General features: G+C 38.7%; 1 protein-coding gene across 1 annotated transcript; it reads right to left on the reverse strand.

The window, feature by feature from the left end:
- Positions 1 to 1,945: 1,945 nt before the first annotated feature.
- oxtra (oxytocin receptor a) lies at positions 1,946 to 13,115 on the reverse strand. Its single transcript, XM_075460969.1, has 2 exons — positions 11,862 to 13,115; positions 1,946 to 2,801 (listed from the first exon to the last, which is right to left on the reverse strand). Exons 1-2 carry the CDS (start codon positions 12,778 to 12,780, stop codon positions 2,548 to 2,550), a joined length of 1,173 nt encoding a protein of 390 aa, XP_075317084.1. The 5' UTR covers positions 12,781 to 13,115; the 3' UTR covers positions 1,946 to 2,547.
- Positions 13,116 to 13,384: the final 269 nt, after the last annotated feature.

Raw genomic sequence — 13,384 nt, forward strand, 5'->3', positions numbered from 1 at the left:
CATACCTGCATGCACCTCTATTATTTAAGCAGAGAAGAGAGTATTTTTCAAACAACTTCACTAATGACATAACTTACCAAACCTTTTACCAACAACCATCGGCCGTATGCTACTCTTATCAGAAAGTTAAATCAAAGAGAATATGTGATGTTAAAAACTTAAAATTATTTTTTTCAGTACTTGAGAACGTATTTGGGTGTCTGAAGCACTTGCCAACTCAGAAATCTCTATTTGAAAATGTGAGCCTTTGGGATTTGCAGGGGAACTTTCTCAATATTTCCATCAAACTCTACATCAGATTATGCTACATTTGCTGCACCTTGGCAGTAGGAAGTTGAAACTCTTTTGCTCTTGCTTTTTGCTTTGCTACCAACATCAAATCATATAATTTGTTATATAGTTCAGCTAGGAATTAAGTTAGCCTATAATACCTGTACTTGATGATTGATATCCTGGCAAGGATATCTGACTTCTCATTAGCATTCGTTCATTTTTTTAACAAACAAACATTAGATATTCAAATTTCCCATTTATCGGGAATGCACCATCAGTACAGCACCAGTAACAGCTGTTAAAAATACTGGCCATATGTAATGGTGTCATTAACCAGCCAGCAGCTCTGCAGTGCATATTTTAACAGCCTGGGCTGTTCAACATATGATATGCAATGACATGTTGCCTTAAAAAGGAGCTTGCTGAACCTGATCCAACTGCAGACAAGGGATTTATAAGTATTTGAGAATAAGATTGCCCGTCAAGTGCTCTAAAGGTTATTGAATACTTTTTAGCAGACTCCTAGGCCAAGAGGGAAATGGAGTTCCACACTGATTTTACTCCACGCCCCAAAAGGGTAAGTTTGAATAAATGTGTGACTAATTGGAAGAAGAAGAAGTTGCTGGAAGAGGGAATAATTTGTCTCCATTAAAGCCCCTGTTTGACGGTAAAATATTCTCATGATTTTCTAGCATACTTTGGACTGGTGGTTAACTTTTTCTACTGTGCACACAGGCACAAGATGACCCTCGTCACCTTCTCCACATCTCGGCAACAAGTGAGTTGAAGTATGTTTGGACACAGAGTTTTATGAAAAGAATAGATATTAGCTGCCCTGTTTGACACTCACAGTCCCTCAACATTAACATCACTGAAAATGTGTGGCCCAGTATATGCGGTGCCTACCAGATGGTCCAAAATGTCCCAGAGCTCGAAGCATTTGGTAGACATAAAACAAATATGCCCCTGTTGAGACATAACAGACTTTATAAAAGCTGTTCCAAGCTGTTATACTTGCCAAAGGGGAAACTCAAAATTTAGTTGAACAGTACACAAATGTATGCACACCAGTGTAAATGACGTAAAGTTTTCCCTAAATCTAAAACTTTTAATAATTACAGTAAATTTGTGAAAGTTGATCAAAATCGATATTCGCATTTGCACTTGAGTGTATGAAAATGCAGTTGAATATTCCTACAATAACTGACCTGTTCGAGACATACAGGGATCACTATTTTGTGATGTTACTGTCTTTTGGTGCTGTATAAATGCATGACTCTGTGTGTGTGTGTGTGTGTGTGTGTGTGTGTGTGTGTGTGTGAGTGTGTGTGTGTGTGTGAGATATAAAGCACCCTGTAAAACCTTTACTTTGTTAAAAAAGGTGCCATATTAATGCGACTCACTTACCATTTTACTTTTATTGGGATGCAGCCACAGTTGTAACAAACCTCCGGGCACCTGAGCTACATTCGTTAACTCCTGTAGCCGCCGCAGTTTCCTTGGGATGAGCAGGATGTTTGAAATTTGAATGTGCTGCAGACAAAAATGACTTAAACCCAAAATTTCCCCAGGACAGAGGATGCCTTCAGTCTGCTCAGAAGGCAAAAGGAGCCCCATAGAGAGTGAGCCGAGTGTATATAATAATGTCATCTGCACTTGTTGTTGCTTTAATTCTTTATTTGTTTTTGGATCATTTAACAAATCTTCATCAGTGAAAGCCATGACATCTCACGTCTAACAGTAACAGTTAAATGTGTGCAATAATGTAGCAAAGTGAACAACAAGGTACATAGTATTTATATCAGAACAATTTCATTATTACACAGACACATAGAATCCATAAGCTTTGCTGGTGACAAAATATAAATCAATGGTGCGGTTGACAATACGTCAAAATTCTTCAGATACTCTCTTTTCATACTTTTTCTGTACAAAGACATACATCTGTAGATCTGACTCAAGAAAAATGTGAACAAAAAACTAAAAAAGATATATTTAATTTTTCAAGTTTGTTCATGACTATCTCATATTTTTTAAAAGAACAACAGGTCCCCTTTAAATCACAAGTTTCTATTTTACTGTTGAGTTTCTAATGTGTACTGAAATAAAAGTTTTGTGATATTTTTTGTTGATTTCCTCCTTTTGGGCTTTAACAGCAAACATTGTGGTGAGAGGTATTTGAAGAAATCGAAGTGCTGAAATATTTATGGGCGACAGCATGTAGTGAAAAGCTGCGTGGGTGGCTTAAGAGAGGGAAAAGGTGGGGGCAGGTGCTTATGTGGTGGAAGTCTGTGTGATGCTCCTCTGACTGCTAGTGCTCTTAATGGCAAAGGTGGAGGAGTTGCTCTTGTGACTGGAGTCAAAGTCACGCTCACAGCGACACTGGGATGACTTTAGGTAGCGAGCAGAACAACACAGGAAGTTCTGCCTCAGGTCGTGGAAGAGATGCCCAGCAAAGCACATGTAGATCCAGGGGTTACAGCAGCTGTTGAGGCTCGCCAGTAGCATGGAGATAATGAAGGGCATGGCTGTGTGTGGGGGGGGGAAATAGGGAGAAGTTACTGTTGTAGATGACAAAAATGAAATACCTATTTTCACTGGATTATATATAAACTTTATTACAGACTCAAGGCCCATAGTGGAAACATTACAGTACATACATCATTAATACAATACATTACACATTCATATATACATATACTAAAAAAGGGGAGCTAATGAAGGCACTCATACCAGATGTTCCCAGATCATAGACATGTACCTTACAGAGCTACGACTAGGATCAACTAATTGTGCAATAAGCTCATTTGTTGCACGGTCAAGCCTGCTCATGAAATTAAAAGTAAGATTTCTCAGCAGTGCCATGAAAGTAGTAAGACCTAGATTGCAGAATAAACCACTTGCTCTAGTACTCCTTGGTTTCTTTAGGAGAATCCTGAGACAGTCATTATAAGCTACCTTCAGTTTCAGCAGACTCTCCTTCTTGTATCTAACCCAGAGTGGAGCTGTATAAAGAGGGGAGCAGTAAATTCGAAACAGGTTAACTTTAACATCTGTAGTGCAGTGATGGAATTTTCTAACCAGCATGTTAGCTTGGACATATAGCACTCTCCTCTGTCTGCTCATGTCAGCGTCATCCTCCAGCGTATCAGTTAGGATGTGCCCCAGGTATTTTGTGACATTAGCTACTCCCAGCTCTTCTCCAGATAAATAGAAAGGAGGGAACTTAATTTTCAGATCATCCTTGGTTCTACAGATCATTACCACACTCTTTTTAGCATTATATTTAATATCAAACTCTAACCCATAGTCAGAACAGATATTGAGGAGCTGTTGGAACCCACTACTACTAGGAGATAGAATGGTAAGGTCATCGGCATATAAGAAATGATTAATCATCATATCACCAACCATACAACCTGTTTGACATGTCCCCAAATGTCTTGACAGGTCATCCATATAAGCGTTGAACAAGGCAGGAGACAAAATCCCCCCCTGCCTTACCCCGTTGCTGACATTGAAAGGTGTAGATGGGATGTTACCCCATTTCACCCGCACACTTTGGTTGGAGTACCAAAAGGCTACGATTAGTACCAGACTACTGGGGACTCCCCTTTGCTTAAGTTTATTGAACAGTTTAAAATGATTGACACAATCAAAAGCTCTAGAGGAATCAATAAATCCTAAAATTATAGTAGAGCCCTGACTCCTATATGCCTCTACAATCTCTTTCAGTGCACTGATACACTGGTCAGTGCTATGCATAGTTTTAAAACCAAACTGATTGTCAGTGGTAGTTATGCAGTCACTTATAGAGCTTGATTTGTCTAAAAGTTATTTTATTCCAACAAATAAAGATATTGGCTGGCTTCCAATTAATACTGACACCTTTGTTGTTTGTTCAAACCCTTTAATACCAGCCATGTATAAAGTACCATCCCAACAAGCAGCAGATGGGAAATTTTACTCGTATGTTACTCAGAGTTGGTGGGGCATTTATGGTCTTCATGGGGCATAAGATTGAAACTGATGTATGACTGAATGAACTATTTTTTTATGATTGTTCAATAAGACAGTAAAACTTTACTGAAACTCTTTACTAACAACACTTTCTGAGTTGGGTTTAGGCAAAAAACGTTTCTTGGTTAGAGTTAGAAAACAATCATGGTGTGGGCTAAAACACAGAAATATTTTCCAAATGCAACCCTCAGTCTCATGGATGCCAACCTGCTTGTTGTCTTGTTTACATAGAAAACACATAAAAAAACATGACACATTACGATGAACCATCATCACTTGCTGGTTAGCTTTAAGAAATAACATCACTCGGTTTGGGAAAAAAAAAATACTACATGGGTTTAGTTAGAAAACAATCATGGTAAGGGCTACAAAACACTCTTTTTGAAACACAGACATGCCTTATATTTACATTAGTTGGTGCAAACTCATTTCATCTAACTTGTGATCATTTACAACAACAAACCCTTATAGGAGTTATGATTAACCCTAACCCCTGTCACACCCATGGACTCACGTTTTTAGTTTCATGTTTTAGGTTATGCTTTTGTTTTCAGCCCATGTTTAGTTTTTTGTCATGCCTTAGTTTCCCTGCACTGTGTTTATTAGTTCACTCACTTCACCTGTGTTTTTTCCTCAGCTGCACTCACTCCCCAATCACTCCCAGCCCTCTATTTAGTTTCCTGCCTCCCCTGTCAGTTTGCTGGATCTTTGTTTCATGTCAAGTTGGTAAACCCATGCGATACTATCATGTTCCATGTTCCATGTTCCATGTTCCATGTTCCACGTTCCACGTTCCATGTTCCATGTTCCACGTTCCATGTTCCATGTTCCACGTTCCACGTCGTTTTCAAGCTAAGTATTTATCCATGCCGTGTTAAGTTCCTTGTTTTTTATTCACAGCTACGTTTTTTTCCGGCTCAGCCGCGTTTTATGTTGATACTTTGTTTTTGTTAAACTAAACCCTTGTTTTTTTTTTGGGAAAGTCCGCATCCGTGTCCTCCCTTCCTCACCACAACCTGACAACCCCACCCTATCTACTCCAACCCCAAGTTTGATGAGTTCCTACAACTTTAGTTCAACTTTATTGTTTTCTTTTTATCATTCTATTATTATTCTAAAATTGAATTGAATGCCTTTATTGTCATTGAATTTAGTACAATGAGATTTCATAGAGCCACTCTAGTAAAGTGCGTCAACACATATACACTTAAAAAGTCCATCTTTACAATCCATACATACACACACACATCCACATGCAAACATTGCAAATATCCCCCATTTTTGTCATATCAACAGCAGCATGTTTGATAAGAATAAAAGCATGTGATAAATGATAATAAATAGATGACTAGATAGATCTGATGAGCATAAAGTGCAAGGTGCTAAGTAACATCTGTGCAATCTGCATCATTAAAAAGTTAAAAAAGTTTAGCTTCATTTAAAAGTGTTGTTGCCTTAGGAAAGACGCTATTCCTAAACCTGCTAGTTCTTGCTTGTAGACCTCTATAACGTCTCCCTGAGGGCATGAGTTCAAACAGTGTGTGACCTGGGTGAGAACACACCCAGGTCACACACGTCTAAAAGTAGACGTATGCAGGCCTGATCTTACTCTAACTCTCAGAACTAATCCCATATCTCATCAGCGCTCTTGTAAAAGCAGACTATTTAACTTGTCACTGCAGGGAAAGTGGAATTATTGGTGGTTCAGTTCCATTAAGTGTCTCAGTGAGCCACGACAATGAACCAGTGAGAACAAGAGCAGGCCCTCCTTTAAGTGGAGTACAGCTGTCTCTACTGCACTTGTGCTCGTCTGCTGTGGAAAAAGGCCCATTAATCACCTTTTTAGCCACGTAAGTGATGTCGCTATGCTATAGCAATGCATCAACATGAATCTATTAGTCCATTTTAATCCAGACAGCATGCGTCTCTTCAGACAAATAGCAGACAAGATGACAAATCAACTTCCACATGCAGTCTGACAATAAAACTTATAACAGGTATGTTTGTCCAAATCTCAAAAATGTGAAAAGTTTTGGGACAGGTCAGACAGGACTTGAAATTGGTTCTCTTTCTTGAATGTGGTCTAATGACAGCATTAAGTGTGAACATGTTATAGTTTTGCTATGTCGCATTTGTGACAGTTTAATATAATTTAAAAAGAGAACATAGCCACGTAAAGTTTTTGTATGTAGCGATTTGAACATTTTTGAGCATCTATGGCAGTCTCACAAAATGCATAACATAGGCATGTTAGGATTCTGAAGAGCTGACATTGTCATTTAAGAATTAAGTAACACAGGATGGACTTACTTACCCATTTTGGGTAACATCAATCCTACAACTGATGTTACCATTTTTCATGACATCAATCCTACAACGAGCAAATATAACTGGGGAGCATTTTCTTTAGGTTCCCATTATGTGCTATATAAAGCACGGGAATATGACACAGGGAACATATGAGTATGAGATATATTTAGGAAATGCATCCTAATGTGGTGAACATACGGTAAATAAATACCAGAATAACTAGTATGTATTTACTACTAGTTCAAAGCACAAGTGTGTCAGAATTTAGCTTCAGACAACTCATGGCATGGTTGTAGATTCATATTGTTTCCTTTCAATTGTTTTCTTTAGTCTATCCAAGCAGAATAAGCTCAGGTTGCATGTTCCAATCATAAAGGTCGAACCATGTAATTGTGGCTGGAGGCTTTCTTTCATTTGCTGACATCACGGTCTGTATAAAGAGGTAAAACAGATCGGGCCAGCAGCGTGACACTCGTTTAAATTTGCTAAATCTCATAGTTCCCTGAGAAAGGTTAAGTTTCACGCAATAAGCAGGCTGATAATGATTATGTAAAACAAAGTGACTTCATCAAACATACTTTTATATTTGGAATCTGAGAAGTGGAAAGGTTTCTTTCCCAACGTTACGTGATGCATTACAAAGAGGATCCTGAAGTGGCATGCTGGATGACATTTACACTGTGAACTCCACCGTCCACCTGACATTTGGCAAATGAGTCTAGATTCACGTAATTGGTTTGTATCCTGTATTTAACCCTTTCTTAGTGGTTACTAATCTTTTTCTCGGTCTGCCAGAGCCCATGCTATTCTCATTGTGCCGCCCCAGAGATGTAATAAAAACTGCAGCATAAATGATCCCTGAGACGGCATGAAAATCTCACGTACGATTGAGAAGAGCTGTCTTTAAAGGGTCAGATTATGAAACTAAACATGAGTCCGGGAGTGAGAAAGCCATTTAGTTTTTCCTATTTTACAGTGTCGTAGGTTTAATAATCTACTTTTGATCTACTGACTCTAGAACGCAAGACAGACAGTGCAAAAGACCAAATGGTCGTTATCAGGGATTTATTATCAAAGCAGATGAGAGCACAGCCTGAACCTAATTTGAATAATAGGGGGCACTATCATGAATGAGCTTTTGCTGAATTGGCTCATGGTGTCTTTCATGAGGGGATGATAGATCAAAGAGCAAATGAAAAGACAGCCTAATCATCCCCTGGGTGGTACATCCGTATGGCTGTCAGAGTTGATACTGGTCAGCCCAAAAGACCGCTAAGCAATTTATTTAAGGCTGATTCTTCTTCCCTAATGGTAAACAAGCCAACAGCAGAAACCTTGTTTGGATTTTAGCATTAAATTACATTTATAGCTAAAATTGCTTTTGAGTTTTAATTGATCTTGTTCCTTGTAAAGAGGCTACATGGGAAGTGCCCCTTCTGAACATAAATTGAACACTGAACATGTGAGACAGCTTGCAACGGCATCAGGCTCAGCAGGAAGACATTTGCATTCACAATTTTTCTGTGAGTTTCTGTGTCTAACCTTGTCTGTTTAACCTTCATCTGTTTTTTGTCTGCTACATAATGAAATTTGTCTGGCGGCTAAATGTGAAATCACAGATGCCACCGATGTCCCTCTAACAAACCTCAGAGGGAACGGAGGATTTTGCGGTTTCTGAAATCGTGTTGATAAGTCTAATGAGGTGCTAAAAATGGTAAACTTCCTCTCTGTGACCGTTCCGGCTCTGTTGCATTATCATGTAATGAAGGAGACATCTCATTCATCTGGGAGGAACTTTGAGAAATTGTGTAATTTAGCTTTTTGTGCATATGTTGAAAATGATATAGTTAGCTGATGAAGACTTCATACGGTGAAAGTATGTGTTCTGGACCACTCGGTTTTTTGTTAAAGATGTAGTTTGGTGTCTCTATGAGACTGAGATGAAAAGATCAATATCACTGTAATATTTGTACTGGAAATATGAAGCTGCAGCCAGAAGCTGGCATATAATGGCTGAAAAGAGCCTATTTGTTCTTTCTACAGGAGTGACAAAAAGTAAACACCATCTTTAGTATAGATATTGGTAACAGTATTAATTATAATAGAGTTGTGGGTGTCTTATAGTAATGCAAGGATTAATCCATAACTCACAGGTCTCATGGGGTTGACCAATTGGTTTGGTTTAAAACTTATTAGAAAATATAGGTGTCCGTGTTTCAGGCAGCTGAGGTAAAGAAATTAAAAAGGAACATTGTGACTAGTGATAAATTACAAAAATGGTGCACTAAATTGTCTACTTATACAATGTAGGAGGGGATACCATAATTTGAGTTATAATCACATTTTTTAAAATATCTTCAGCCATGTGCAAGATAAATAATATTGATGTATTTTCATGTTGCATGTATAGTACATAGAGCATAAAGACATGCATTTTACTCCTCAGTTTATACAAATCTATTCAATTCACCACCTTAGTGACAACTCTTAATTAGTGTTTGGACCTGCATTGTTTGACATTCCATCATTTACAGTGCATAAAATGAAAGAAAATTGCTTCATAAAACTCCTCTTATACCATATGCCACTGATCAGTTTTAATTCTGTTTTGTCCTAGTTCCTTACGCACTTATTTGTTTCCTAAATTGTCTTTGTCTTCTAAATTGTCTTCCCATTTGTCTAGGTACTAACTTACCGCACTTACTCTAGCACTAGTTATGCTCTTAGCTGTTTGGTTGTGGAAGGAAATGCACTTATGATTTCTTGTGACCTGAAGTTCTTTTGCCTACCGATGTGGAACACACTTATTTTAAGTCGCTTTGGATAAAAGCGTCTGCAAAATGACCGTAATGTAATGTGATGTAATGTAATTCAAAATCAGTGGTTTATATATTTTTTTTACATATACATATTTACATATTTTTCATGTTCTTACTAATTTCAGTAAGTTTTTATCATGGGGCGAGTCTTCTATTTATTAATTTAATCAGTTGAACTTAGCTGTATATTTGTGCAATGACTTTCCATTTTATTGCTGGAAAGAAAAAAAAATCCTAAAAAATGGAGCAACAAGACACAAGTAAGACATTTTTCATTGATTTAAACTGTGCAAAAGTTTTATTTTCAAAATGAGGTCAACTCTGTTGTTTTACAAGGATCCCAGAGTAATTATTCAGTAAGGTAACTGAAGGTGTTTACAAGAAATCCCAAGTTACTGGCTCCAGGCAAAAAACTGATAAAGAAAGAGAGATAAAAATCCATGAATATATTCAGAAAAAGCCAGGCAAGCAGTTCTTCCCGCTGTCTGTTTGATAAAAAAAAAAAAAAAGCTTGTTGTCATAATAAGAAGAGTTGGTATTCACCACCGGCTTTCTCATTCACAGGAACTCTCTCCAAGAAAACATCCAAAGCATCTGTTTGTTTTAACCTGGTAAAATCATGCATACAGTTGCTGATTATTCCCAGAACAATTTTGTTATCTGCTATAAGTTTGCAAGTTACCTGTTGTAAAAATAAGTAATTAAAAAATGACAAATAATTCAATCTAACCGCAGGATCCTCTCTGACTTCTGATTTTCCACTGTTTCTTCAGTTTTAAAGGGAAAGTCTTTGATCCGTTTGCTTGACAACCAAAATCCAAAACAAATGACTTAAACCATATCAAATTGATAAATCCTTTGGTTAAAAATGCATTATTTATTAACTGAATGTATAACCTGCATAATTTATGTTTTGTTTATGTAAATTTGTCATTCTTTTTAATCACATTTTTGCAGTGTAGAGACTTTTCCTGTTGAATGTTTTTTTTTTATTTTCTGAGCTGTCTGTTCTGGGCTCAGTTTCTGTCTCTAATTGACACTTTATCTGCACACACAGATGACACTCTTATTTGTACACAAACACTGGCACATGTCACTGCCAAGCCTGCTATTTATGCGTGCTGTTCACGTTCAGATATCATTCTCCTGCCTGCTCTGATGCAGCCTATGCAATAGGGAATGAATTAATCACTTTCTTTTCCATTCACAGGCTGGAGTTGTTGATCATCTCTGGCCACTGCTACTCAATATCACAGTGAGGTGTGGTGTCAGAGCCAATTACTATTTAATCAAGCAATGAGCCGCTGCTTATAATACATCTGCATAGCTTCTGGCAGTCTAGTGTAAATTGTTGCTGTGAACAATGCCGTTTGAGGTGGATGATTTACACAAACCCCAAAATCAGGAGAGAACGCAGCATTCCAAGAAATGTTTAGTCTTCCCTCAACAAGAAAGCTCTTGAGATTATTTGTCTTAGTCTTTTAAATATGTGTGATTTATTTTTATTTAGTTTTCCAGAAGGGGTTCTATTTTTAATTCTAGTTTTACAAAGTACCATTTTGTAAACTTTAATAAACAGCATGTATGAAATGAAAGCAGACCAAAATCAGTCTTTCAAAATTGTGCAGGTACACTTGGCACATAAAACCTTTTGCGGGTGTGGCCACAGCCAAGCATATCCGTGACCATGCAGTAAATAGCTGCTCTTGTTAAATGTCAACGTTCTCCACCAGCACCAAAGCTGATGGACACGCGGTAGCGCACACTAATTTGATTACTGATTAACCGTTAGTGGGTCTCTGCAAGCGCGAGGAGGGTCAGAAGGAAGTTGGAAAATTCCTTGGGCACTATTAACTTTTTTTCTTTAAAAACCCAATCATTTTCTTCAGCATATATTATATGCGGCTGGAGGAATTTTACATTTGTAAAAGGAACAAAACAGTTTTCAGTGTGTAGGACATGTCCGTCACTTTGGAGAGCTATGATCATGTATTCCGAATCCAGTTAGATTACATTATCCTTGTATCGTGTCTGGATATTTTCTGTTGAAACTGCGAAAAGACACGTTCACAATGTCCGATAAATGGGTGTGATATATCCTGTTTATTGAATCACCTCAGCTTTACAAAATCAGTGTCTGAAATATCTGATTATGTGAGATAATAGAACAGTCCGTTCACCCCTAAAATGTCTTTTTGTTTCCTTAATTAGCCGCAACTCACCACAAACTCGCGCTACTCGTGCGTGAAGAGCACTGATGCGCACAGCCAGGAGGATGAGCAGTTGAAAAATGATAATTTACAGTGTCTGGAAAATGTGTGTGGGAGATGTTGGATTCTGTGTTGGTGTCTCTAAATGTCCCAGATGCATAAGATAACATGTGGCTCACACCAGCCTTGGCGCACTGGCGCGCACAATTTATAATAAACTTAAACCTACCCTCACGGGGTGCTGCTGGGTCCCATGCAGACCACATCTGGACAGAGAAAAAGGGGGTCCAACAGACAATGTACGCCACGACGATCACAAAAGTCATTTTCACTGTGGTTATCTTCGCCTTGGAGATGAGCTTCACGCTGCTCACGCGGGCCAGCGTGTTGCTTTTGGAGCTTTTGGGCGTCAGGCTTATACATTGCTCCCGTCTGGTTTTCAACTTAAAGTTTTGCCATATTTTGAAGCTAATCAGTCCGTAACACAAGCTCAGAATGGCAACTGGAATAATATAGATGGTGAGGCTGATCCATGTAATGTACGTCTTGGCTCCCCAAGGTTTCACAAAGTCGCCCCAGCAGTCGTAGACTCCTGGGCCAACCTCTCTGAGGGAAAAGATGAAGATCTGCGGGATACTGAAGAGTAGGCTAAGGATCCAAGAAAATATGACATAATAACGGTCTTTTCTTCTGTGCAGAGAACGGAGAGGTTGACAAATTGCCAAACACCGATCTACGGACATTAAAACTAACATGTAAGTGGAGGCGAACATCCCAACGACCTGCAAGTATTTCACCAACCTGCATAAAATGTCCGGTCCATAGAAGCGAAACGTGATGTCCCAGATAAGTTGAGGGAGAACTTGAAATATAGCCACAACGAGATCGGCGATGCTCAGGTGCTTCATGAAGTAATACATACGAGACTGGCTGTGTTTGGTGGTGTGGATGGCCAGCAGGACGCACAGGTTGCCCGCCAGCGCCAGAAACAGCACCAGGGCGAGCACAGTCACCTCCACCTTCGCCACCTCTTCATTCCGCTTCAGAGGATTCGTCTGATTCAAAGCACCGGTCCCGTTGTAGAGACTTGAGTTCCTCCAGGATTCGTTGAGTTGCCAGATGTCACTTTCATTTGAAATACTTTCCATTGCCGCAGTCTTGTCCTCTGCAGATTAGTCAGGGTTGTGCAGTCGTGTAATGGTTCAGTCACCTGGAGGGTCTTAAGTGCCAAAGTCTTTTTAGCCTCCTCAGAAGTGACAAGACGCATATATGATCAGGCTCAATCTTATCAGTTGATAAAAGAAGAGATTCACGTTGTCTTGGACGTCAGCCATGCTTTATAAAAGCAGAGGATTTCTAAACAATAGAAACATTTGAGGAAATAAATGGACAAGTTGCAGATGGATATAGTATGGATCTACAAGACAATACCACACCACAATAATCAAAGATAATTCCACAAAAACAAAATCAACGCGTCTCAAAAAAAAAAAAAAATCGAAAGTTTGTGATCTAGAGAATAAGCAAATTTGCTTTCAAAGACAAATCGAAAATGTTACAAACGACTGAGGAAAAAAAAAATTCTGCAGAAACTGGAGGCTCCACCACCATCTCTGGTACGAGTCGGAATGGCCAGCAACAGAGCGCATGAGCCCCTATTATAAAGTCCCCAGTTCTGTAATAACAGTAAAAACTCTTAATCCTCACCACCACTAGGTGGCCATGGGCACTATTCATCAACATCACTGTTCA

Source organism: Odontesthes bonariensis, chromosome 3 (assembly GCF_027942865.1).
Source record: "Odontesthes bonariensis isolate fOdoBon6 chromosome 3, fOdoBon6.hap1, whole genome shotgun sequence".
NCBI lineage: Eukaryota > Metazoa > Chordata > Actinopteri > Atheriniformes > Atherinopsidae > Odontesthes > Odontesthes bonariensis.

Bases quoted from the DNA above. Each gene is read 5' to 3' on its own strand.
- oxtra (XM_075460969.1), bottom strand. From the start codon at position 12,780: ATGGAAAGTATTTCAAATGAAAGTGACATCTGGCAACTCAACGAATCC. The intron at 2,802-11,861 runs GTAGGTTTAAGT...CCCCACACACAG, and splicing joins CCCAGCAGCACCCCGTGAGG to CCATGCCCTTCATTATCTCC.